The sequence below is a fragment of the Megalops cyprinoides genome, chromosome 12 (genome assembly GCF_013368585.1).
Source record: "Megalops cyprinoides isolate fMegCyp1 chromosome 12, fMegCyp1.pri, whole genome shotgun sequence".
NCBI lineage: Eukaryota > Metazoa > Chordata > Actinopteri > Elopiformes > Megalopidae > Megalops > Megalops cyprinoides.
In genome coordinates this window covers 2,837,741-2,864,146 of record NC_050594.1, presented here as the reverse complement: position 1 = coordinate 2,864,146, position 26,406 = coordinate 2,837,741, and the positions used below count along the sequence as shown (strand labels likewise).

At 48.8% G+C, this 26,406-nt stretch overlaps 1 protein-coding gene across 2 annotated transcripts in view; it reads right to left on the bottom strand.

The window, feature by feature from the left end:
• Positions 1-24,985, bottom strand: part of LOC118786651 (afadin-like) — a 34,810-nt gene extending 9,825 nt beyond the window's left edge. For both annotated transcript variants that reach the window (XM_036541857.1, XM_036541858.1), the window contains exons 1-23: positions 24,452-24,985; positions 19,549-19,744; positions 17,345-17,457; positions 15,118-15,284; positions 14,651-14,811; positions 14,038-14,195; positions 13,699-13,810; positions 13,120-13,266; positions 12,688-12,735; positions 12,132-12,226; positions 11,272-11,531; positions 8,650-8,719; positions 8,299-8,390; positions 7,997-8,058; positions 7,436-7,641; positions 4,284-4,429; positions 3,748-3,842; positions 3,031-3,296; positions 2,584-2,727; positions 1,955-2,153; positions 1,315-1,418; positions 1,009-1,089; positions 288-353 (exon numbers count right to left, since the gene is read on the bottom strand). In XM_036541857.1, the coding sequence (XP_036397750.1) occupies positions 288-353; positions 1,009-1,089; positions 1,315-1,418; positions 1,955-2,153; positions 2,584-2,727; positions 3,031-3,296; positions 3,748-3,842; positions 4,284-4,429; positions 7,436-7,641; positions 7,997-8,058; positions 8,299-8,390; positions 8,650-8,719; positions 11,272-11,531; positions 12,132-12,226; positions 12,688-12,735; positions 13,120-13,266; positions 13,699-13,810; positions 14,038-14,195; positions 14,651-14,811; positions 15,118-15,284; positions 17,345-17,457; positions 19,549-19,744; positions 24,452-24,553 (3,090 nt within the window). In that variant the 5' untranslated portion in view covers positions 24,554-24,985. The remainder of the gene's footprint in view (positions 1-287; positions 354-1,008; positions 1,090-1,314; positions 1,419-1,954; positions 2,154-2,583; positions 2,728-3,030; positions 3,297-3,747; positions 3,843-4,283; positions 4,430-7,435; positions 7,642-7,996; positions 8,059-8,298; positions 8,391-8,649; positions 8,720-11,271; positions 11,532-12,131; positions 12,227-12,687; positions 12,736-13,119; positions 13,267-13,698; positions 13,811-14,037; positions 14,196-14,650; positions 14,812-15,117; positions 15,285-17,344; positions 17,458-19,548; positions 19,745-24,451) is intronic.
• Positions 24,986-26,406: the final 1,421 nt, after the last annotated feature.

The following is a 26,406-nucleotide window of genomic DNA, read 5'->3' as shown; positions in this document are numbered from 1 at the left end:
CACACACACACACGCACAAACAAACACACACAAATACACATATACACACACACACGCACCCACACATACAAAGTGCAGGTGTAGTATTAATAAAAGAAGATTACACACAATATCTAAACAACAGCTACAGCTACTTCAGCTACAGCTTTTTGTGTTCGAGCTTACTGAATGTCACGTTTCCTTTTAGTATTTCAAGCTGCGTTACAAGCTGAGGACATCAGCGATGCACCGTTCTAACCCCAGCGTCCCCACTCCACCACTAACCCACTCCCCATAATCTCACTCACCAGATCCGCCACCCCTCCTCTCACAACCGACTTGACGTAGATGCCCAGCTTCTCCTGTCCTGCCCCCTGGGAAACACGAGCAGGAGACGGCTTGGTGAGGATGGAAGCTGTCCTCACAGAGGACAAATGAAGGCTACAGACACTGAATCGGCCATTTTCTTTTCAGCTAACATGGTTCATTAAGGTTCACTGAAGCTGAATGCTTTGTGTAGCACTTTTTCAACATTTGCTAAAAAAAAAAAAAACATTTTTTTTAACTTTAACTCACACATTTCATAAATACTTTGTATATTTAGTAAGTGTGAGGCTCATGCTAATGAGATCAGACATCTGACAAAGATGGCAAACTGGGACAAGGGGACTGTGACAAAGATGACTGTCAGCTCTTCTCCGATGACACTTTAGTGTCTGACGGTATGCGATCACACTGGATGGTGTCCAACTTGCTGTCTCTAAGAGCCTGAGAATGTCAAATTTCAATGAAGCATTAACTGTCACAGAGATAGAAAGGCAGCTAATAAAAACTGCAACGAAAAACAGTGCCTTACACACATACGACAGGAGCAGCGTTACTCTAGCACACCAAGAGCAACAAAAGGAAGCTAAAGTCATCATAGCCAAAAGTCAACTCTCAAAAACAACCCCCACAAAAGCAGCTCCACAAAGCCTGAGAGTGGTGCCCAGTCTTCCCAAATCAGATGGTGAAGAAGTTTCCTGTCACCTTGGCGGCCACAATGCTCAGACCCATCCCCTTATTCTTCTTCAGTGTGACCGTTATGATCTCCGGCTCCTTCCGCAAGGGCTGTGGAGGGAGAGACGAGGAGGAGGTTTTATAAGTGTGTGCGTAGGTGTAGGTGTGTGTGTGCGTGTGTGTGCGTGTATGTGTGTGAGAGAGAGAAAGAGACAGAGACAGAGTGTCTGGGCAGCAGATATCTGGGCTGGGCCACACTGTTTTGAGACTTCTGTCAGATGGCCCTTACACACAGTGTGATTGTGTAAATGGTGTGCTGTGATATGCGGGGGGTACCAGGTCCGAGCTGCCCGCAGAGAGATGTCCATCGCAGTCCACCCCGACAAAGTGCACCGTCCAGGTGCCCGGAGAGCGGGGGTGAGGGATCAGCCTGCAGAAGCCTGCATGTAGAACAACGCAAGGGTCACCGTCACAGTACCACACACACTCACACTCACACTCACACTCACACTCACACACACACTCACACACACACACACACACACACACACACACACACACACACACACACACACTCACTCACTCACACACTCACACACTCACACACTCACTCACTCACTCACTCACTCACTCACTCACACACTCACACACTCACACACTCACACACTCACACACTCACACACTCACTCACTCACACACTCACTCACTCACTCACACTCACACACTAACACACACACACACACACACTCACTCACTCACTCACTCACTCACTCACTCACTCACTCACTCACTCACTCACACACTCACACACTCACACACTCACACACTCACTCACACACTCACACACTCACACACTCACTCACACACACACACTCTCTCTGTCTATGCTCATGTTGCAGGGTGCGTCAGGAGAGCAGGAGGGCGTGTCGGGAGAGCAGGAGGGATTGTCAGGTCAGGAGAGGGAGGGGCTCCTTACCTCTCTGGCAGAGGGGCTCCAGGAACTCCTGGAAGCCGCTGGGCAGGGCGCGCACCACGTCACAGGAGTAGCCGTCCTCGGGCAGCAGGAAGGGCAGCTGCAGGTCGGGGTCCTCCTCCAGATGCACCTCGCGCCCATCGCTCCGCGCCAGCTCGTCGGCCGTGCTCTCCGCCGCCGCCACCACGCTGTCAATCAGCTCCTGCCAATCAGCAGGGGGCACGGGTTCAAATCCCGGCTGGGGCACAGCTGCCGTGCTCCTGAGAAAGGTTCTAGCTCTGTCACAATAAACGTTGAGCTGTATGTATATGTATGTATGTATGTATAGCATGTAAAAACACGGTAAGCATGCAGCTGTAAATATGTCAGTAAGTGCCCAGCTGTCCATATCAATAATATCTAAACTTCGCTGCACGAGAGAAAGGCATCTGAGAGTTAATTCAGGCACTTCAATCTGAAACTGCTCCAATAAACATCCATCTGTAGAAGTGGATAACATGTAATAATGGACCCAGTGTAACCCTCCCTAATGAAGCAAGGCTGTTACACAAATTACTCAGAAGGAGGGACAAAAAAGGATGAGAGCGAATGAAAAGAGAGAGAGAGTGGGGAGGGGCGTGGCCTGCACTCACGGGAGGGACGCAGGGTTCGTCTGGGGCGCAGTGGTAGTTGCTGAGCAGAGCGTGAAGCTGCAGGGAGTTCAGCTTGAAGCAGGTGTTGTGGATGCTCTGCACGTCCTGCACCAAGTACTTATTCATGGTCAAAAGAGTGGTGGCCTGGGGAAGGACCAATCACACGCTTTCAACAGTGTCATCACCTACATGTGCTACAGCGGCAGGAACATTTCAACAGGAGGAGAGTCACTGACTGGTAAATCAAGCAGAACTCCTTAAAAGGGATTGGGATTTATACTTGAAACCCACACATACACACACACACACACACACACACACACACACACACCACTCCCTGAAAACATTTAAATGGAAACGCCAGCCAGTCGGGCAGATTTGTGGTCAGCCCACAGAAACACGAGACAAATCACTGCAGCGGGTTTGGGCCGGGACCCCAGCCCCCACCTGGACGATGCGGCTGAGGTGGCAGTCGGCGGCCAGCTCCAGGCCCTGCTTCTCGGCCCAGGCCTCCACATGGCTGAGCTGCTGCCGCAGGATGGCCCCCCAATAGTGCGAGCAGAGGCCCGAGTCGCCCTCCGTCACCAGCTTGTTGAAGAGCCACATGTTGACGAAGTGGAAGAGCTGGGAGAACAGCTGGATGGTGAGGGCGGCGTTGACACGGCAACGGCGCAGCAGCGCCATGGCGCCCGTCAGGGTGTGGAGCACGTCCTCTGCGTGCACGTGGGGGGAGGGCGGGGTTAGATTCATATCAAATATTTCATTTAACTATCAAGCATTTCATTCAACTAAGAATGCAGAACATTCGTTTGTTGTCCTCCTTTTCTTCATACATATAAATATATATATTTTAAAATTTCCTTCCAAAGAACACATTTCATCTTAAAATACATTTTGAAAAATGGATCCAATGTAAGACTTGCACTGTGATGTTTTAAAACTACTGTGATGTTCTTTTTAAGTGCGTCTCCAACCGCCCCTATGAAGAGCAAGTGCAGTACAGCTGCCACCAGGGGGCTCCCTTTCTGTCACATCCACTACACATACTTCATCCCACTGAGGATAAATGATGTGCTTCACTTTGGACAGAAATTATATCAGAGTGTCAGAGCTAATCAGTGAGAAATACAAAGTGATGCTTTAACGTGCTGTTTGAGATCCTACCGATTTTGGACACGTGAGAATCATGTTCCTCAGGGTCCTCCAGGAAAGCTGGCATGTGGTTACTGAGGTCAGCTTGCAGACAGTACACCAGGTACCTGCAGAAGACACACTGCCACACTCAACACACACAGTGAACATCACAGTTCACTCCTCAGCTATCAGGTCTGATGACATTCTCATCAACTGGAAAAGGAAGCGAATACCTGACTGCTTGTATCTTTCAATTCTGAGGGAAACTTGAGCCTGCTGAGGTAACACGTTAAATCTACCCTGATGAGATGGTAGTCTGTTACAGATAATGACACAGACACAGTACAGGACAACCTATACAGACTCCTGCTCCAAGTCAGTGAAGTTCCTAATCAAGTGTGCTAACCATTATTACCAAAAAGACCAATTCCCATGCATTCTAAACACTCTATTCCAGAACAGCAAATGCAATCAAAGCAAGGAGAGTGCATGTATGTCTGTGTGTGTGTGTGTGTGTTTGTGTGTGTGTGTGTGTGTTTGTGTGTGTGTGTGTGTGCCTTTCTTACTTGAAGGCCATCTGCACCAGGTGAGCCAGGACATCCTGAGCGTCCAGCGTGATGCGGCTCAGGTCCTTGTCCTGCTTGATGAAGTTGAGCAGCTCGGACGCGTTGGCCATCCAGAAGGCCAGGGCCCCGGCCATGTTCTTCTGCTTCTGCGAGCGACAGGGACGACGGGGGCAGGCATCAAAGCGGGGGGCAGCACCCCGAGAGGGAGCCAGAGAAACTCACAACCAGCAGCAGCACAAGCAGCAGCGTTAGCATTAGCGATAGCAGCACTCCAGGGATAGACTCGTGCCTCCAATCCACCAAGACCCCCCCCCCCCCCCCCCCCCCAATAAGACACTGCCTGACAGCCACGCCCATCTCCCGGCCCACCAGCCAATCATCAGAGCCACATATTGCCCAGACCCAGAATTATGGCCACGACCTGTTAAGGCCAGCTTATGCCAATTGGACTATTCAGAGCAAAAAGCGCTAAATGTGTGCATCCGTAGGAGCTGGATACTGTGGATTTTCACCATAAAAGTCACTGTAAACTGGCAGCACATTTAGAAAAAGGGGTGATATTTTGTTTTTAAATGGTGGAGACAGAGAACACCACAGACAAGAAAAAAACCATTTGGCTGAAAAAACTCCAACTTGAATGGAGACCAATCAGCATAAGGCTTATTTTACAGGCGTTTGGCAATATGCTACACTGGGTTATACCTTTTCACAGCACAGGCCAATGAGAGGAACTCCACAGTAGCTAGAACTGAGAAGCACTGCAAGGAGAATGCTTCTGTTCTGAGCTCTACAGTTACCAGGCCGCACAGCATGTGGTCTTTGCAGGGCCAAGGGTTTGGCCCCAGCAGAACTAGATGCTGCTTTCATTGTCTCCTAGAGTGGGAGAGCAGTACCCCTGAGGGGGTTTGACTGAGTCAAACCACAAAAAGCTGTGTCCCTCACTCTGAGTATTTTTTTTGCAAAATGACATGACATCAAGGGTTCAATGGTCACAGAAATCAACATAAAATGTTGTTTATGAATGAAAAAATAAAAAAAACACAAATAATGCACAAATGGGTTTGCCAGACATGACAGCTCTGATATGACTGGTGAGGCTGCTGTTAGCAGCGTCTGTCCGGTCTCTCAACAGCCTCTCTCACCAGCAGTGTGCTGAAGCTTGCCTCATCCAGCCATATGCCTGGAGACCACAGAGCACTGAACTGAGATCAGAACGTACAGCACTCCCAGGAGGAGCATAACCTGTCACCCGCCTGTCCCTTATATCCCTAACTATCCAAAAATAAAAAAAAACACTGCAAAAGAACAAAACAAACCTTGAATTTTAGTGTGTGAATCATCAGTGCACCCTTTATGCGTACATTATCTCAGGTTAGAGCGTGGCTGTCTCCAGGCATGCTGTCAGGCCCGACTCACAGCTGGTGGGCTGGGATATCTCTTCGCTGCTCACCCTCGGTCCTCAAAGGCCGCAGCGTTCGCAGACTTTCGCGCCGATTCGTCACTCGACCACCAGATTCAATTACTACTGTCTCGATTCAATTGATTCAGCGTTCCTCCCGAGTCCTGCTGAAACCGCAGGGCTAGCGAGTCAGAAATCCTGCCGGAATACATACCTTCAGGACCGCAGCTGAACAGCATTGCTGTGGTTGCTGTGTGGTCATGCAGTGGCAGACACACGAGCCCCTGCTCTACCCCCCGTCCCCTCTCTACACCCCCCCCACTTCCGCCTCCTCTCTGCCCCCCCCGGGGCTGGCTGCATTTTTGGCACTGGTCTATCCCTGTGAAAGCACCGCACTCCTTTGGCCACGGAACGCACCCAGAAAACAACCTCAACCGCAAGTGAAGATGAAACTCAAAGACAGCCAAAGAACTCAGCGTTAGACATCACTCAGAGCAGGGAGCAGGAGGAGGAGACGAAGCCCGAACTGCACGTTGCAAAAGGAGGATTTTTTTTTTTTTTTTTTTTAGTGCCAGGTGTTGGAAATTGCCAAATGAGTGTTTCTCTGTGCTCAAGTCTAGCTGTCTGAGGAGGGACTGTTACTGTTGATGAAGATGTTGTGTGGTTTGGCCTGGCTCGGCCCGGTTTGGCCTGGCTTGGCCTGGTTTGGGTTTCTGTCATGGAGCAGCAAACATGGAGAAACTGAGCAGAGCCGCGAAAGACGGCCTCCCTGGCCAGGTGTCCTACCTGTCCACCCTCCGCAGTCCCCTGCAGAGATGGGTCATGGAAACCACATCCGACGGGACAGAGAAAGAGTCCGTCAACAGAACTGCCACGGCAAGGACAGACACTCAAAGGCATGTCACTCACATCAAATACACACCGGACCATCCCTGCCACCAGGGGGCAGTGTGGGACAAGGGCTCAAAAAGGGCTGCTTTACCCAGGCAGGTTAAAGGGCACACTGGTCTGTTTCTCTTTAAAAAAAAAAGATCAGTAGCTCAGTGTCCATTCTTTATGGAACGTATGTACCTTGATTTGAACTTTTTCTGAAAAAAGCGGTTTGATAATATACCCCTGGAGAAGTGTCAGACATGCCATGAGCACACCAAGCCAATGTCTTTGACAAGGGTGACTGAGGATACTTGGTAGATACAAGGAGACACTTTCCCTGGATTTTAAGTTGTAACAGTGCAATCCATTGGTGGCTTTAAAGGCAACTGCGATCACTTTAACCTGCACCGAATCACAAATTCAGACCTGTTACGCTTTCAGACAGTAGGCACCATAAAGTGGGGTAATTTTTGGGACACTCTTTACTCTTAACTGGATGCAGTACAAAAGTTGAGACCCTTTGAAATCTGTTATGCCTTCATTTAAACAAACATTGGTCCAGCTGGTACCTCCACAAAATGCTTTTTCTTAAAATCAAATGTTTCTCACAATACATTGCAAATAAATGCAAAGATTCCACCTCTTTTAATCTGCATTTGATTTCAGCACATGGGTGATCCTAGAAGCAAGGGCGTTTGAGCTTGTTCTTTTGGAATGACTACATGACAGCCTACATAACAGAGGTAACTGTTTCATCAACATGTGGGGAGGGGGAATCCGTTGACAAAGGTGTGGAGCATACAGGACGGCGAATGCGTTTGGCTCGCGGGTCACGGCTTGCAGGGGCAGGGCGGGGCGGGGTCGGAGGTCAGGCGCTCACCTGGATCACGCCCTCCATCATGCGCACCATCTTGTTGACCACGGCAATGACCCTGTGCGTGCGCTCGGCCGGGCTCATGTCGGGCCGGTACCATGACGACAGGACAAAGCGGCAGGTCATGTACAGCGCGTAGGTCGGGGACAGCTTGAAGTGCACCGTGGAGCTGTTGGTGTAGTTGATGACGGCCGACAGGAAGGCGTCTTCGGCTGTGCGGCAGGAATGAAGGGGTTCAACAGGAGGATTGGGGGGGGGTATATATATCCCCCACTGAGCTGTGGCTTTTCTGAATCTCTCATTTCACTGTGGTTTCCACTATCGATGATGTAATACTGTCTGTTTGCGAGAGCAGCAACAGTGAATTGAAAAAGAATGTTTGAACGAGTTTAAAGAAAAACAGTCAATCTCTCCAAATACTGCAAAAAATAAAATTAATCTCTAATTCTCTGCCTATAACCATCCATAAACCTGATATTATGTATTCATATCAACAGAAAAGGAGCTGGAGGCTTTTGGGATTGGTCTCTGACAACTTTTAAAAGATGAATCAGAAAAAGCACGTACAGCTCTCCCTGAACTCAATGCTGGCTGGCAGAGTCAGCTCTGGGCCCGCGCTGTCCTGGGATCTGAGAGGATAGAAAAAGAAAGTAAGGAAGACAGATATAAAGAGAGACATAGGAAAGGTAGAAAAAGAGGGAGAGGGGGAGAGAGAGAGAGAGAGAAAAAATGAGAGCCTTCACTTAAGCCCATTCACACCAGTAACTTAGCCCCGTTTAGGGTTTAGGGCCAGCCGGCCCAGCCCCCTGTCACACCGTTTGCGGGCCCCAGCCCCCTGTCCCCCTGTTTAGGGAAGGCCATGTCTTCACCTTCCGTTGTGGTGCTCTGCCCGGACCAGGGGCTTGACCACGCCCCTCTCACTGGCCTTCCCCGAGCGCTCCATCTCCAGCTTCCCAGAGCTCTGAACACAGGAGAGACACAGCAGAGATGGACCAACCTTTCCAACACACACACCACACACCACAAATCGTTTTCCTTTAAACTTTCCTTTAAACTTCCTTCCTTCCTATAATATTTTTCCATGAACACTGAATAACATGAAGCACAAGCCTGCTTATATATGTCTGTTTATTTAAATGTCTGTGATACTGAGATGGGAACCGTAGGGGTGAAGCCCAGATGAACCGCAGCACTGCGTGAGGACAGAGAAGGGCTCCTACTTTGCTGGCTGGGAGGGCGGCGGCAGCGCAGAGGTCTCTGTGGTGGTCAAAGGTCGCCTCGGCGATGCTCCTGCGTGTCACAGAGAGACGGACGGTCAGGAATTTACACTGTAAATCACATGGGAGAGAGGGTGACATCGCCGTGACAACGGTGCAGCCAAAACACGCAACCCAAACCCATCCAGCCCCAAGCCAACGCAGGGCCCCATCACAACGGCTGGGGAACTCCAGACTCGTCCTGGGCCTGGCTCAAAATTATCAGTGCAGTGCCTCACATTCTTTGCCATTTGCCTTATCGTATCACTCCAATTAGCCTGTGCAGGGACCCAGGGCGGTGGAACATGTGCAGGTCAAGCATTTTAATTTGATCTGAGTAACGCAATTAGAGCCAGCTTCCAAAGAGATCAGAGACAACGTGAACACAACACAGAGGGACTGCTTCTGAAAGCTCACACTGCGGCAGTGTGGAGACGCGGGTCGGGGCATGGACCTCAAACCAGACGGGCTGCAAGTTCCAATCCCAGGTGCGCTACACAGTAGAGTGCAGGGTAAAGATCACTACATGTCCAGCTGCCCTCCGTGGATGTTCTGTACCATGGGCACGATCTGCAGGGCAGAATTAGAGAATAACTCCAGCCCCGAGCCCGGCCGCTGTTCCTCACAGCCATAACTCCTGAGCTTTTCTGGCTCATCAGTCTCAAAACATCTTTGCTTCAAATATTTATATACATGATATATTCATGTATATACAGCATTTCTCAGCAAAGTTTAAATGTTAATCCTCATTCCATATGCCAAAGTGGTCATTCTACACGCCTGCAGATCTGGGTTCAAATTCAGTGTTGTTTTTAAAATGAAATAATCAATTTGAAGTAATCCCCTTCAATTTTTTGGATTATTTTCTGCTGTAACCCTAACCCTAACCCCTCTAGGCCAGTGCACCAGTTTCTGACCTTTCTGCCTCATGCCCTTGGTTGCTGTGAGGCTGGTCTTTTCTCTTTTGGAATTTCATGTCATAAAACAAAACCACACTAAAACTGAACACTGCAGTCCAGATAAGCACACAAGCACGGTTATACAAACGGCAGCATGGAGTCTACAGAAGGACATGGAAGTACAAAGGATCTTCAAAGTGGCAGGGGGGGGGGGGGTGTAAATCATTCATTTACTGGCCATTAAACCCTCGTCACTTTATAATCGAGGTTTGTGGGTCAGACTGTCTACCTCCGGAGCAGTTACGGTCTCCTTTGAAACACAGGCCCTCCTCAAAGTCAGAAACTACCTCCACAGTCAAAAAACCGACCACTCACAGCTCACGACACATTTAAGCACACATGGGGTGACCACCTCTCCATCTCTCTCTGCTGGTGAAATTTGCGTGCAATTGACCAATCACTCCTCCCTTTCAGTTCTGCGAATTTCAGCTCCTGGGTAGCTTCTCAGAACAATCTGAATGTATGTGATTCATAGAGAAGAGTGAGGAGGCCCTCTCCCTTTCACAAACAGCATATTCCCTTAAACAGAATCATTTATCATAGCTTTACTGGATTACATGCTTAGCTTAGGGGTAAACAAATGTTATTCAATGTGATTTACACCATTGTTCAAACAGAAAAATGACTGACGTTCAATCAATTAAACAGGAAAGACCTTGTCTTAGCAACGCTGTCCTTGTCTGTGGTACCTACTCATAAATCTGTAATGCACTCAAGTGACCTTTTGGCTCTTGGAATTGAGATGATTTGTTTAGTGGGGGGGGTGCCTGCAGCTGTCATTACGGCCAGTATCCTGAGTTTCTCCAGCTATATGACTGTGAGTGACCCCCTCTGACATTCCAAGAAAATAAAATTCATCATTGAAGTGAGTCTGGTCTTTTGGAAGCAAATTAACAACTTGGAATTTGGAAGCCATGAGGGCACAGCTGTATGCACCTCCCTTCCCACTGATCAGGGCAACTCAACCTGGTCCTGAAGGCCTCACTGCTTGCAGGGCAACTCAACCTGGTCTTGAAGGCCTCACTGCTTGCAGGGCAACTCAACCTGGTCCTGAAGGCCTCACTGCTTGCAGGGCAACTTAACCTGGTCCTGAAGGCCTCACTGCTTGCAGGGTAACTCAACCTGGTCCTGGAGGGCCGCAGTGTCTGCAGGGCTACTCTACCCTGGTCCTGGAAGGCTGCAGTGCCTTCAGGGCTACTCAGTCTTGGTCCTGGAGGGCCACAGTGTCTGCAGGGCTACTCTATCCTTTTCCTGGAGGGCCACAGTGTCTGTAGACAATCTTTCCTTTTATATACTTGATTCAACTTATAATTGGCTTAAAAGACCCAATTGCTCCTCCCCTGTAGCACTGAGAGTATTAGCGGTGTAAAGAGAGCTGGAAAACCCTCCAGGACCGGAGTGCAGCAGTTCTGTTACAGAGGAAATGATGGTCTCTCAAACCCCATTTTCAGGCTGTGAGCATGAAAAGTGGTTTTGGGACATGTTTTCTGACTCCTGATTGAGCCGCTCCAGAATGGCGTTCTCAACCTCGTCTCATCAGTCCACTCAAACACAGCCTTTTGCTCTCGTTCCTGCTGGAACCAACAGCACCTCTCTGTACAGGCATCCCCACACAAACCCCGCGTACCCCGACTTGTGCCCGCCCCTAAAGGCGGGCCCGGAGTCCCCGCTCCTCTTGGCCATGCCCTGGTCGTAGGCGGGGTCCACAAACTTGAAGACGTGGGAGGAGCCGAACTGCAGCGTAGCGCCACTGCGGAGCACCGTGGTCTCCGAGATGCGCCGCCCGTCCACCAACGTCTTAGCATCCAGGCAACGTGGCGTCACTGTCACCAGCCCATCCTCCAGCATCAGGTCGCAGTGGTGAGAGAGCACGCCGGGCTCCACCAGCTGCCACGGAAAGACAGACAGGCACAGAGAGAGAGACAGACAGACACAGAGAGACAGACAGACAGGCAGCCACAGGGAGACAGACAGACAGACAGACACAGAGAAACAGACAGACAGACACAGAGAGACAGACAGACAGAGAGACAGGCAGACACAGAGAGAGTCAGCACGGCCACAAACCGGGAGAATTCTTCTATTAGTGCACTTCTGTTTTACTTTATTTAATTTACTAAAAATGCACAGAAACAATAATAAAAATGCACATATAACAATAAACCAATAATCCATTTTACTGAAAAAAACTATATCTATATTTATTACTGTGCTTCATGTTCTACGCACTCCTACTTCACATAGACAAAAATTGATATTTCAAGTGGAATGTATACTTGCATACCTGTGTGACATTCAGTGCAGCACAATGTCTATAAAGTCATGGGAATAACACTGCAGAAAAGCTAAACTTAGCCCAAAACAGAAGAGACAATGGTTTAAAAAAAAAAGTTCTAGCGCAGACGGAATGCCCTATATTGGGGGAAGTTTTCAATGCAAAGTTATGGTTCTGCTAAAAAGTGAATCTTCAGACTTGGCTCTCCTCACCTGAATGGAGTGGTCATCCATTTTCTCCGAGCCCACAGGGGTGATGCTGTGCTGGAGCCGGTACAGTTTGGGTTTGTCCCTGGAGTCCGAGCCATCTGTGGAGCGCCAGGACACAGTTACCGGGACAAACACACCCAGCCAAAACCGGGCTGGACCACCCCAACAGCAATGGCAATGGCAATGGCAAAAACATAAGCAGCAACACCAAAAATACACTTGATTTTATAAAGCGCTCTTCACATGCAAACATCACACTGCTGCTTTAACAACGTTCTGGAAATAAAGAAAGAAAAAAGAAATACCAAATGAAATGAATGACCAAAACGAAGAAAACACACAGCGGGCACACAGATTCGTGACTTACACTGAGTACATGGCAAACAGAAAGCAAAGAAAGGCAGAAAATGGAAAAAGAAACATGCGCAAACTGCAGCCTGGAAAACTGAGCTTCCACCTTCACAAAATCGCGTCACGAGTCACAGACGCGTGCCCCTTAACGTAGAGAAAGATAAAAGCAGAGCGATGTCGAAGCGCTGGGAGGGGGGGCAGGCGTTACCTTGGTGATGCCGAAAGGCTTGGTAGTAGGCATAGTGGTTCCTCCTCCCTGTGTGGGAGGGGCAGAGACACAGACGCCGGACGGAGACAGAGCAGAAGGACAGAGAGATAACGGACAGACGGCATGCCCCAGGGTGGCAGGAGAGAGAAGAAAGGAGAGGGAGTGAGAGAAAGCAGGAGGACCATGTGCTCTGTGTGTGTGTGTGTGTGTGTGTGTGCGTGTGTGTGTGTGTGCGTGTGTGTCTACATGGTTGATCTTTGAGGTGCCCCATATTGAGGTGTAAGTGCGTTTTTCTGTGGTTGACTCTAGGTGTATGTAATGTGTGTGTGTTTGTGAGTAGCTGTGTGTGTGTGGGGGTGTGTTTTGTGCCTGTAGCTGATTTTTGCTGTGTGTATGTATGCCTGTGTGTGTCTGTGTACGTGGGAGCCTTACCTGGGTTCAGCTCCACCAGGTAAGCTGTCTTTTCGGGGTGCGGGTGTCCGTCCAGCGGCCTCCCCCGGCCTGCTCCGTCCTCGTGACCGTACGCTCTCTTTGGAACGTGGTCTGGAGGACGCTTCTTCAGCTGAAACACTAACTCCCCTGCAAAAACACCCAGAGCATCGGCCGAAGTGCTCAAAGTCGCCAGGAGGGGGCAGCACAGCGGAGGGAATTTACCGAACTCACACAGGGGGGTTCCAAAGTGCACAGGTGCTCCGCCTCACAGAATGAGTCAAATTACATCTGGCTCATGAAACAGTCAATTTTCTGCTCTCATTTCCTTTGGTAATATCTGAGAGATTAGGAACTGCCACCCCTGTCCTCGGTGAGTTCAGTGCTTAGGTTGTCTGAACAATCAAGGCTAAAACCTCTGCTAAGGTCATTGTAATTGGTCCCTGGAGTCAGTAAGGGGAAATATTTGTTTTGCCAAATAACTTCACTCAGTGCAGAGATTGATTCACGACTTAACTAAATAATGGCCCTGCTCGCGGTGTGTTGGAGCTCTAGACGTCTGCACTGCCCCGGCGGATGTACCTTTGTCCCCAGGCCAGTCCCTGAAAATCTGCAGGGGACACTCGGAGTCATCCAGCACCACCTCCTTCCCCTCCCTGTGGTCAGAGCGCTGAGAGCCTGGGGGCAGCACCGTCTGCAGGCCGAGAGCACCACACACACACACACACACTGCATCAACAGCGCCACATTCTAACAGCGCTTACAGCCTGACTCCACCCTGCATCAACAGCATGATAAACCAGACAAAACCAGGCTCATTCTGCTTATCTCTCATGTGTAGAGTATGGATTTGGAGACTCAGGCTCTCCGGTTCTCTGCAGTTTTAAACGCAGCGGGTACGAGAGGGGGGCAGGGCCTTACCCGGGCGAGGCAATAGTCCCGCGGGTTCTCCCTCTCCAGCCCGTACTTCTCCAGTGCCTCGGTCACCGCCACCTCCGCCGTGTCCGCGGTGGACAGCAGGATTGTCTTATAGGGGATATTTGGCCTCAGACTGTCTGCGTAAATCCGAAGCGTCCCTCCTGGAAAGACAAGGGTGATGTGGCGTCTGTTAAAGCGTCAGACAGATCACAGAAAGCTTTTCATCTCCAGGGTAACGTGGAGTCGTGGTAAGAGGTTCAAATCCCGTGAGATTCACTGCTGCTGTACTGTTTGGCATGGCCCTTAACTTCAATTATATGAGTTAAACTGCTGTAAAAGCAGATTTTAGAACAAGTGCAACTGTACAATGCACAATGAGAGCTGCCCTGGAGAAGGGTGTGGGTGTTCAGTTAATCTATGATTTAATATATACTCCCATCACTGTGACAATTACGGGACGGGTGCAAACTGGTTTGCAAATGGCACAAAATGACGTGTTTCCAAAGGGAGCTCAAAAGCTGCTGGATTCAGGTTTTGGGTTTTCATTTTGGGCCTATGAGAGAGTGAAACTCTGGGAAAGCGTCTGGTTGCCCGGGCCGTGAGGTGGGCAGCTCACCCGAATCGGGCCGCCCGTCCCCACTGCGGAACTCCTCCATCCTCCTCTCTAGCTTCTGCTGCCGCCGCCGCTTCATCACCACCTCGGGGTTGGAGATGGTGCGCGTGAAGCTGGTCTCCGGCATGTCCTTATACACCTCCGCCGCCAGCCGGGACCTCTCCCTGACACAGGAGAGAGATGGGGGGGGGCAGAGAGAGAGAGAGAGAGAGAGAGAGAAAAGGAGAGAGGGAGGCAAAGGGAGGGGGAGAGAGAGAGTGAGAGAGAGAGAGAGAGAGAGAGAGAGAGAGAGGGGGGGGGGCGAAGGGAGGGGGAGAGAGATGGGGGATGAGGGGAGGAGAGAAAGAATGGGTCTCATATATGAAGGTTTTCAGGAAAGAATACCAAATCAAAAGCAAATGATCTTCATGTTTTGCAGCTGTTGTGCAGTGCATATGATGTCCAATGAACGGCTGCATCAGCAGACCTACCCATCCTCCCTGTGAGAGGAGGCGTCTCCATCTGGGATTCGAACAGAGGTCTCTTTTTCCCTCTTCCTCTCCTTCTTCTTCTCTTTCTTGGAAAGCGACCTCCTGAAGTTCTGTATCACACCCTCCCGCTCCTGCTTCTCTGGGCCATTGCTCATCTTCTGTGAAGCCTGGACCACAAAGGGAGGACAAAGGGTTAATCAGAGTGACCATCAGAAAGACCACTAAAAAACTTTTGGTAGTTTAGCTAGCAACTGCACGTACAAACATCTAAGCCTGCACTTAAAATTGATTTTATACTTCCACAATAAATCAAGAAGCAGTCAAAAAACCCCAGGAAAAGTGCTTAGTTTGATATATGCAAAACCACCAAACACAACAGTCTTCATAAGGCAGATGTTGAACGCTTTCCTTGGGTTCGAACCGTAGGCCTGGATGAGGGAAGCATTGCCACCCAGGCTACTATTAAAGTCAACTTGCCCAAATGGCAAGAACGCAAAAGCACATAAAAATACAATGGTATTTACGTCAGCCTTGAATTAATGCTTATGCTGTTCAGGTGTGTAGGTGATGATGGTGCTAGCTATGTGCGAGGAGGTAAAGCTGAATCTCATGTATTTGTTGGACTGCTGCCCGTTGTGTGCACCCACCAAGCTAGTCATGCTAGCCATACTATCCATGTTAGCTCACAATGGCCTTCTGCTTCACAGTTACATTGCCAACAGAAACAAAGCTGGCTCCCCCCATTTACATGTCATGAACCTGACAATGCCTCAGAGGAGAGAAAACAAAGCAGATTCAAAGATCGTGTGAGTAAGCTCTCCCCCGGGTCCGCCCGCCCACGAAGATGAAAATGGAATTAACCGAAAGCAGACAGAGACAGCGTGCAGTGGGGTTCCCCTTCCCAAAGACAGAGCCAGAACCTCCCAGGTTCCGCGCTGACCGCCATAACCGAAAGCAGACAGAGACAGCGTGCAGCGGGGTTCCCCTTCCCAAAGACAGAGCCAGAACCTCCCAGGTTCCGCGCTGACCGCCATAACCGAAAGCAGACAGAGACAGCGTGCAGCGGGGTTCCCCTTCCCAAAGACAGAGCCAGAACCTCCCAGGTTCCGCGCTGACCGCCATAGCTCCCGGTGCACGACTCCGATCCTGAGCTGCGGATAATCCCGCCGCATAAACTCTCCGTGAAAGGCGAGTTTCCATATTTGTGCACCCGCTGAGCAAACAAATACCTGCGATAAAACACTAACCATAAGAATGATGTAACACGATCCAGAAATTTATCATATTTAATTATAATACTAGGTAAAAACCAATAAGAACTACATTAAAATAAATGAATAAACCAAGACCCTCAGAGTCTCCCAGCTGCCAGCCATCTCACAGCACCAGAGTCCTGCGCCAGCGCAGCGGTCTCCACTCCCACCGTACAGCTGTGCTCAACACTTAGTGTTTGACTGCAGCCTAATGGCTCTTTGGGGACCCAGCAGACAGGCACAGTATGAAGCAGGACTCTGACGCTAATGCGATCGGAGCGGGGCTCGTGGAGATGCCGGGTTCGGAACGAAGTTCAAAACCACTCGTAAAGCGTCTAACTGGACTGCAGTGAAGACAGCAATAATCCAGGCTGAGGTCTCCTGTGTTTCCATGTGCTCCGCACATTCTCACATACACGCACAGGCATTCTCAAATCCATGCACACATACACACACGTGCGTACAAACGCGGACACACGCGGACACACACTCACACACCCACGCACACAGACACACGCTCACACAGACGCACTCCGCATCTCCTGCCTTTTTTCCACCAACACCAAAAGCCCAATTTTAGCCGGAAAACAGACATTTCACTTTTCAGTATCAATCTCACAGCGCTTCACAGAAAGACAGGGAGAGAGAAAAAAGAGACAGAAAGAAAGAGAGGGAAGGAGAGAGACAGGGAGGCAGAGAAAGAGAGACAGACAGAGAAGGAGAGAGAAGGAAGAAGGAGAGAGAAGAGAGTGAGAGAGGGGAGGGTGCTTTCAGCAAACACCTGTGTGATACCCAGCAGCCATTTCAAACCACACCGAGGGCATCTGAAACCGTGCACTATTAAGAGAGGAGTTCCTGTGCTTATGACATTTTGCTTTGCACTTTCCACATGAGGAAACAGAGCTGTTCTCCCACGCAGTCTGTGAGGGGGGGGGGGGGGGGGGGGGACCCTTAACAATCGTGCCGGCCCCCACCTTACGGACGAAGTCGTTCTCGTTCTTCAGGACGAAGCGGCCCTCGCGGTCATCCCTGTTCCAGTTCAGCTGCACCACCAGAGGCTTCTCACCCAGGTCCAGCCTCCGTTCCTCTGCACCAAAGAGACGGGACAACCAGACATTCATCTCCCTGTTTTTCCACAGAGGAAAAAAGCTCCATGCTGAAAAACAGCTCACTGCAGTATCTATCTACCTATCTATCTATCTACGTATCTAACTGTATGTCTAGCTCATAGTTCATCTCCCTGTTTTTCCATGGAGAAAAAAGCTTCATGCTGAAAGGCAGTGCACACAATAATCCTCAGCTGACCTCAGTCTCTATCTATCCATATATCTAGCTCCTCTGTGATACGAAGGAATGAAGGAATGCTGTACCCACAAGAATTTGCTGAATAATGTGTCCGTAAAAAGCTGTCAAACTGTACTAAGCACGTCACATGAGCCTCTCACTGGTCAGGGAGGTGGGACTGGGGGTACGACTAACAAGCCAGCTCTCGAAAGAGGTACAGTGAAGGTTCAGAACAAGCAATGTGGGGAATAACACTAACCAAAAACACCAAACAAACTCCATTAGCTGTGAGAAACCTGTCATTACATGGTAATTTATTCAAAGGGTTTTTCCCCCTGGGCATTCAGCATACCTGTGTGAATTAAACACTGAATTCAAGCAGAAAGTCAAAAGCCTGAGCACGTTTGCACTGATCTGATGTGCATAGCATCGTCGTGCGTTGTGAAATTTGGAAAAAAACTTAAAAATCTGCATATGCACAATGGGTTCCAAGTACCAAAGTCTCCAGTTCCCCGAACCCCCAAACTGCAACTCCCAGTTTCACCCTGCCTGACCTCCATTCCCCCTGTACCCAACTCCTCCATTTCTGCAGCCCGGCATGCAGGCTTCAAAGACACCCTTTTCCCGCTATAGAGCTGGAATCAGGTTAGCCTGAACTGGAGCTAAAGCTGGATGATCTGGCACTGATCTGGCACAGAGCTGTTGGGACAATTTAACCAGACTGAGCCAACTGCATGGATATCATTTACAGTCCAAGGCCACTGTTTTCAATAAATAAATAAATGGGTGAGGGCTGATGGGTGAGGGCTGATGGGTGAGGGCTGATGGGTGATGGGTGATGGGTGAGGGCTGATGGGTGAGGGCTGATGGGTGAGGGCTGATGGGTGATGGCTGATGGGTGATGGCTGATGGGTGAGGGCTGATGGGTGAGGGCTGATGGGTGAGGGCTGATGGGTGATGGCTGATGGGTGATGGGTGAGGGCTGATGGGTGATGGGTGATGGGTGATGGTTGATGGGTGATGGGTGATGGGTGAGGGCTGATGGGTGATGGGTGATGGGTGAGGGCTGATGGGTGATGGCTGATGGGTGAGGGCTGATGTGTGAGGGCTGATGGGTGAGGGCTGATGGGTGAGGGCTGATGGGTGAGGGCTGATGGGATCAGTTAGCAGATGCCATGACCAGCAGCACAGTTACGCAGCTGCTGACTCAGCTCACTTGCAAACAGCGCTAACAGGCTGGACTAACAGTGGCAGGCCTGAGAGGAAAGGTCATGGAAAACTACCCGAAATTTGAGCAACGGAGCTCAGCGTGGTTCCAGATCTACATGATGACACAGGGTTATAATGAGGCAGCCTGATTTTACATCCATGATGATACAGGGTTATAATAAGCCAGTCTGGTTCCAGCTCTACAGTGGCAACTGGGTTTACGGGTCTGTGTTCCCCAGTTCCCAGACTCACCCCGACTACCGCTGGGAGTTCCTCAGTTCCCCCAGACTCACCCCCACTAACGCTGGGTGTTCACCAGGCCCCCAGACACACCCCCACTAGCACTGGGTGTTCACCAGGCCCCCAGTCTCACCCCCACTAACGCTGGGTGTTCACCAGGCCCCCAGACACACCCCCACTAGCACTGGGTGTTCACCAGGCCCCCAGACTCACCCCCACTAACACTGGGTGTTCACCAGGCCCCCAGACACACCCCCACTAGCACTGGGTGTTCACCAGGCCCCCAGACTCACCCCTACTAACGCTGGGTGTTCACCAGGCCCCCAGACTCACCCCCACTAACGCTGGGTGTTCACCAGGCCCCCAGGCTCACCCCCACCAATGCTGGGTGATCCCCAGACTCACCCTCACTAACGCAGGGTGTTCACCAGGCCCCCAGACTCACCCCCACTGACGTTGACCTCGTACAGCGAGTACTTGGGCATGGACAGCATCCTCATGTCGGGCCGGAACTTCTCGGCCAGAGTCTCGATGACGTCCTGTGTGGTGGCGGTGCTGGACACACGGACGCACTTGGTGGCGAAGTTTCCCGCCACACGGTCCTGGAAGTAGAACCGCATCACGCCGTGGAACTCCAGGTCCTGGGGAGGGAAACGCAGGGAGAGGGTATCTCCTTAACCTTCCCATGCCTTTCAGTTTAAGACCTGTTACTGGCATGACGGCTACCAAGCATTTTGCCAAAAATATGTCAAAAACAGGCAAGAGTGGCTATGACATGCCCAGGCCAGAAGATTCTTGGTGAAGGCCTCAGAAGTACTCTTCTAACTAATGCCTGCTGCAGGGTAAGAATAGCTTACACTGAGGCAGCTGCAAATATAACAATGCAGAGAATTTCAATCTAGTTTTTAAACATTTATACCTAAACATTTATTATTTATCGATGGTTAATTTTTTAAACACTTTTTCCAAGGCCAGTCACACATTTTTGCATGTCTGAACTGAAATTACAAATCTATTTTTTATATATTTTTCACCAACATCACATGTAACACAAATTTTAACACAATGCTGTAGTTGATCGTAATACAGTCTCTACATTTTTAATCAGGCTTTGGCTGTTTTTCTCTTAAAAGGCACAGAGTGTCACGTTACATCAACAATTAATATGAACATCCCCATCAAAAAAAAAAAAAAAAATGAAGCGCTTCCAGTGCAGTCTGTGAGCTCAATCAGATCTGCTCGGCAAATCCAGACACAGCACTGGAAAACTGTCCAATCAGTACAGCCCCTCTGTTTTTTTCTTTAGTTTCAATTGTGCTCCGAAAATGCCAAATGGGCAGTCTTCAAAACTTCATTACATATGAAGGTCAACTACTTCCGAAGTTGTGAAGCGGGCAGTGTAGCTAGACAGCATTTTAACACATGACACACTGCTGCACCGCTCTTGCACCTTGAGCTTGTTTTTCACTCCGCATCTGTAATGAGGGGGTATGGCCAGCCTGCTCTGACTAGACAGGAAGGTGTGAATGTGGAAAAGAGGGTCGCCCGTGTCATAAATCACCTCACACCAAATCTACAACTCGTAAGGTAAAATAACCCTGTGTAGCTGTGTGGTGGGTATGCTGCTGAAAGAATCCCACAGATATAATCATTTACAGGGTCTTCGGGTGTTCACATACGGCCTCAAGCAGCAGCTCCCGCAAAACCCAACAGGCAGTGGACCGGTCCCATCAACAGGGAAACTGAGTTTCTGAAGTGTGCACCTCGGGGTGTTCAGTGAAATATTATCAGGAGCTTCTTTACAGTTATCATGTGGTCAGCATGGGTCATTATGCTGTCCAACCAAACATCTCCCCTGTGGTTCATTTTTCCCCACGTAGTTTCCCTTTTAGAGAACCCCTAAAATCACTGTAAACCCCCAATGAGATGAATATACTGAATGACAACTAAACTAAAACTATTCATCCATATGAAAACATGGTAAGAATACAAACACAGCAACCCGATGCAGAGACATTTTCTTAAAAAAAAACAATCACCACAGGCATTTAGTTAAGCAATCAGAGCAGGTTCCAACGGCACAGACTCCAGGTGCAGCTGCAGTTATAACCATCGGCCAGGTGTGCCCAGTTACCGGAGTTGCTCTGGTGAAGAAAAAAAAAAAAAACAATCCAGAACCCAGACAGCCTACGCTAGATTGTAGGTGACTGTACAAGCCCGTTTCTCCCGATCATGACCTACAGGCAGAACACATTCCCCAACACCACTTCATCACGGACCACTCTGCATTTCTGTGGACTGTGTGTAAAAATTCAGCATGCACACACACGCACACAAAAATGCACACGCTGCCTGAGCCAGGACCCCAGCACCAGCTGCTGTAACCTTCAGCACGCAGTGGCAGGGACTGCATGCTTCTCGGGCGGAAAATCCTACAGGTCTGTGACCGGTTTCGTAAACGTAATCAAAGTCAATTTGATTATTTCGTAGGACCGGCATGTGCAGAAATTATACATGAAGTTGGCAGTTCATAATGCATAAACTCCATTTCAGCTTATCATAACAATTATCTCAACAGAAGTTAAAGAGTTTTTTTTTTAACAGGGGAGTCCTCCAGCTCAGTACAGTTCCCCAAGGTCTAATCTACTATTTCCAGTTTATGATGGTCAGGTTGTGTCCTTCCTTCCAACCATCCATCTGCTCACTGGTCTGATGGCTCTAATCAGGGTGACTTACATCACATTAATCGATACAAACAAACAATACAAATAACAGCTAACAAGTTCAAACACTGTGTATGCAGTAATTCACAAACAAAAGATACCCTGTCTCCTCTCTTTCAGTCCGAGGCCAGAGAGGAGGATGCAAAAAAACACTCTGGGACTAACAGGGAAAAGTAGCCTGTGGCTAATTTTGGTACAAACAGAGCATAACATGCCAAGAACATTTTACCAGTGCACTGCCCCTGATAAGTGACATAGAGAGGGAACAAACTGGTGTGTCCCTGGCTATAGAAGAAGCTTCCAGCAAAGTCATCTCTTATGCCTTAACTGCAAAAGAATGTTACTGCTGCAGTGTGTCCACAGTCTAACAAGCGATGCACCTCTCCCTCTCTCTGTCCTGCTCTATAAGATCAATCGAAAAAGTTAATTTCTAAATGGCTTGTTTATTAGGTGCTAGCAGATAAAAGTATCATATATGCATGTGTGTGTCCAGCTGTGTAAAGCACCTTACAACTGTGTTAGAGACTCACAGTGACGCCACCTCTTGACACCTGCACACACATCACACCTCAAGTCATTTTAAAAAAAGCACCATCTAAAATTTGTTCTTCGTTCAATCATATGCTTTTGAGAACATTAGTCAGTTTTTTTTTTTAAGTATCGTATATTGGAGTTGAGCAATTCAACCTCCAACCACACGAGGAAGGAATGGGGGCGGGGACGCCTGTCTGACCCTGACCCTGACCCCGCCCTCATGACCTGCACACACCAACCTCTCAGGGGCAGGAGAGCACCGTCCACCTGCAACACAATCACTCTGCATCCTACTGGACACAGCTCCTCACAGCCTGCATTCCTCAGCCCAGCCCTGGCCTTAATTATATAATTGGAGCCATCAGTTGGATGCAAGCTCAAACTACCCATTGTTCCAGGTATCAATCTGACTGAGGAGTGTCTCTAAAAAGCTGTTGCCCAGGGGTGGATGCATCCAGCTGACAGATTGGGGGGCATGTGTGCCGTTCCCACAGTGAGGCTACACCCCTCTGTGGCAATGCTGTCATCATTCAGCCGGGAGCCGACTCAAATTGATTCAGTCAAGACAGTGATTAGTTGAATAAGGCTTGTTTTGAATGAGTGCACACAGGCACTGCAGCCCTGTAGACAACCACATCTCCCCAAAAAGCAGGACTGAATCACCCTCCAGAACACTGTGACTTCGGGACGCAGAAGCCCTGCAGACCCAGGGTGGAGCAGAAATGCAGACAGAGACCCACTGCTGAGTAACTGAGAGAATGGGCACTGGATATTAGAGTAAGTCGGTCACTTTAAACTCTGAAAAAGCCCTGGTAATCTAGTCTTATGTGGATCCAGCCTCCACGTTGTGAAAACAGGGATTTCAGCATACAATCTTTTTTTTTTTTTTAAAGTGTGCCCTAAATGTCTGCATAATGGCTCCACGACACACAGTGTATTCACAGTATCCTGAAGTAAGACTTTCAGTGGGAAATCTTGATACTATAAAGAACACGATTTCAGCAGGACCACGCTTACACATTGCATCCATTAAAGTACGGGTCATTAAGAAGTATTTCTGTTCGCTAAAGCTTAGACCCCCATTTAAACGACACACCAATTAAGAGCAAACAGATTTATTGTGCAACCCGAACCCAACAGGTAGACTTTAACGCGAATTTCACTGCCGTTCGACAGTGCAGCAGCTTGTTCAGGAATTTCAAATGCTAGGGGGCGTGGCAAAACATTACCAAATGATGTCATTAGCTATCTATTTATGTGCGTCTTTTGGGCCGATATCGTGGTATTTTCAGTTCATTAACACTTAAAATACTGTTGCAGGTGACCTAGCATGTAGAAGCTAACCTTGCCTTTAATGCTGATTTTAAGAATCAGGAGAATTCAAGTTACCTATGATGAGAGGCCTGTTGCAATAGTGTATTACATGCGATGACATTCTAGAGAGTCATTGGGGGTAAAATGCCAGTTTATATTGGGGTTCGTCTGGCTGTTATAATTATTAATACAGCAATATGATTCTCATTTCAACCCCCACAACCAATGTTTTGCATGTGACATATCCCCTGCGTTATCTCTTGAGTGGTCATCATCATCATCACCATTATCATCATAATCTTCATCACCATCACCACAGTATTAGTTATCTCACTGGATAACTACGCGTTGTCCACCCTTGTCAGCTACGTGATACAAAGCGCACGTCAAAGCTTGCATTCGCATTGCCCTTGCGAGCCTGTCGGTTTGGGTTCCGTCGATGAAGAGAGCGACTGCAGCTAGTCGAGATGCTAACCAGCTAGCTGCATTACAGATCATGCAGTGAGACGATAAGATGAATTTTTTTACCCGAGATAAATATGGTCTGGCTGTTCAGCTAGCTATCCTCTGCAGTTTGAAATAACGCGTGCCCGTTTCCCAATCTTGACATCTCGTGTATGTGTGTGTTTGTGTGTGCAGCTAGCCAGGAATCGTGCATCACACTTGTCACCGCTTTTGCGTAAAATTAGCCGGCTAGATAGCACCCCACACAGAGATTTCTCACTTGTCAAGTGATGCAGATGCGGCCTGCATCTCCCGGAAGGTCCAGGGACTCACCTCGGTGGGTTGACTGATTTCGAACAGGTCAAGCCGGTTGGCATTCCAGTGGTTAATGATGTCGGCTAGTTTGCGCCGCTCCGCCTCCCGGCTCCCCGACATTGTCAATCCTGTCAGATAGCTGTTGCAGGAGGAAATATCCTTTCGTCCACAATTAGACCTGCGGCCCGTGCGCTATAATGGCAGCAGCTAAAACGTTCAGCTACACCTAATATTCAGCCTCAAAAACGGCTCGGTGCGGTCTCCAAAGAGCTACCGTGCCCTTCTCTGGCTCATGTTCCTGGCGTGTACCGTTTCCGTCTGCCCATCGGTTCCTCTCTTTCTCTGATCGCTCTCCGTTTTCTCTCCCTGTGAGGCGTTATCACTCTCTCCGTGCGCGCCCCCCGACCATCATTACTACACGCCGCTCACTAGCACAGTGATGCGTCGCTCGCCCAGCCGCTGCGTCTCTCACATGAATCGCCCTTGTGCAGGGAGCTCGGCATCAAAACCGTCACTTTGTCTTTGACGCTGCGTTTCGAATATCGCGCAAGTTCTAGCTAGTTGCATTGCTGCAACATGAATCTTTCCACACAAGATCAAAGATTTTTTTATTCCCTACGATCAAAGATTATTTTTTGTATAATTTATCCCCATGAGTCGCCAGCCTTAAACATGGTAGAATAATATCCAAGCTGTTGGAAGGGTATATTTTGGGATGGGCAAGGGAGGCAATTGCCTGGAGCTGTTAAAGGTGCGTTATTAAATATGCGACAAAATTAAGTTCAATTAAATATTTAAAGTGGCATATACCGTTAGTGCAACTGAAGATTAAATTGTACTTGGTGTCAAATACGTCCTGATGACATATTGAACAATGACATCATCTCACGTGAAATATGGTGAAAATGGACAGTGTAACGCCTTTAAAGCTGATGACTTCTGTTTTCACTTCTATGTCATCTATACCCTCAGCATTAAATGGCAAGGACAAGTTTTATCATTCACAATGTAAACCTCCCTTCACTGTTGTAGAACACACACACACACAGATTGTAATACCTCGTCGAAGTGTAAAAAAACATTGCATGGTTAAGCTTCTCTCTACATTTGCAGAACATTTCATTTGGATTTTCTGTCAGTGTTGCATTGTGAAAGAGGAAGTGTGTCAGTGACCCCTGTGGGGTTATGCATCACCAGAGTCACAAGCCAGGAGGTCAGAATCAAAGTCCTGAAGCAGGCACTGTTTTTCTCACTAACAGTCCAGTCTCCAGGCTACCTGGGCTTCACACACTCAGAGACACTATCGCCTGCGGAGTTCCCTACCTGAGAATAGGCTAACCTGGGTCAGATACCACCCTGAAAAACAACAAAACTCTCATTCTATATTATTATTATTATTAGTAGTAGTATTATCTTACCATTGGTAAAATTAAGTTGAAAATAACTGTGCCTCCATCTTTCTCTATAACAGTAGTTTTTAATCATCTCCTCCTCTGTCTCTCACTCCTTAATTCTAATTAACGGTGCTTCCCCTGACTATGAGCACAGGTGTCCCGCTGACTCCCCACCCGTCTCCTGTGAGTGCTGCACACACTCATTCTCTGTTTCCTCCATCATACAGCCATGTGCAGCCTGTGTAAAACCCGCACGCTCTCTCTGTACTGCTTCCCCTGTGAGGAGTCTCTGAGCCCCACGCTGCTCACTCTTTTTGTTTTTGGACTGATCTCAGAACCAGTGCTCCCCTCCTGGTTTGCTGCCGTGCCAGTGAACTGACTCTGTGTTCACTGCCATTTTGATCAGCTATGGAAAGCAACACAGTTAATGATGTGAAATAGTATTGCGAAAAATAACAAAACAACATCAGTCGCTATCTGCCGAGTTAAATATGGCCGACCTTAACTAGTAAACAGTTCATTTATTGCTGACTGGACAATTAATGCACATTTATGAATAAGGAACTGGTCTGTGACACT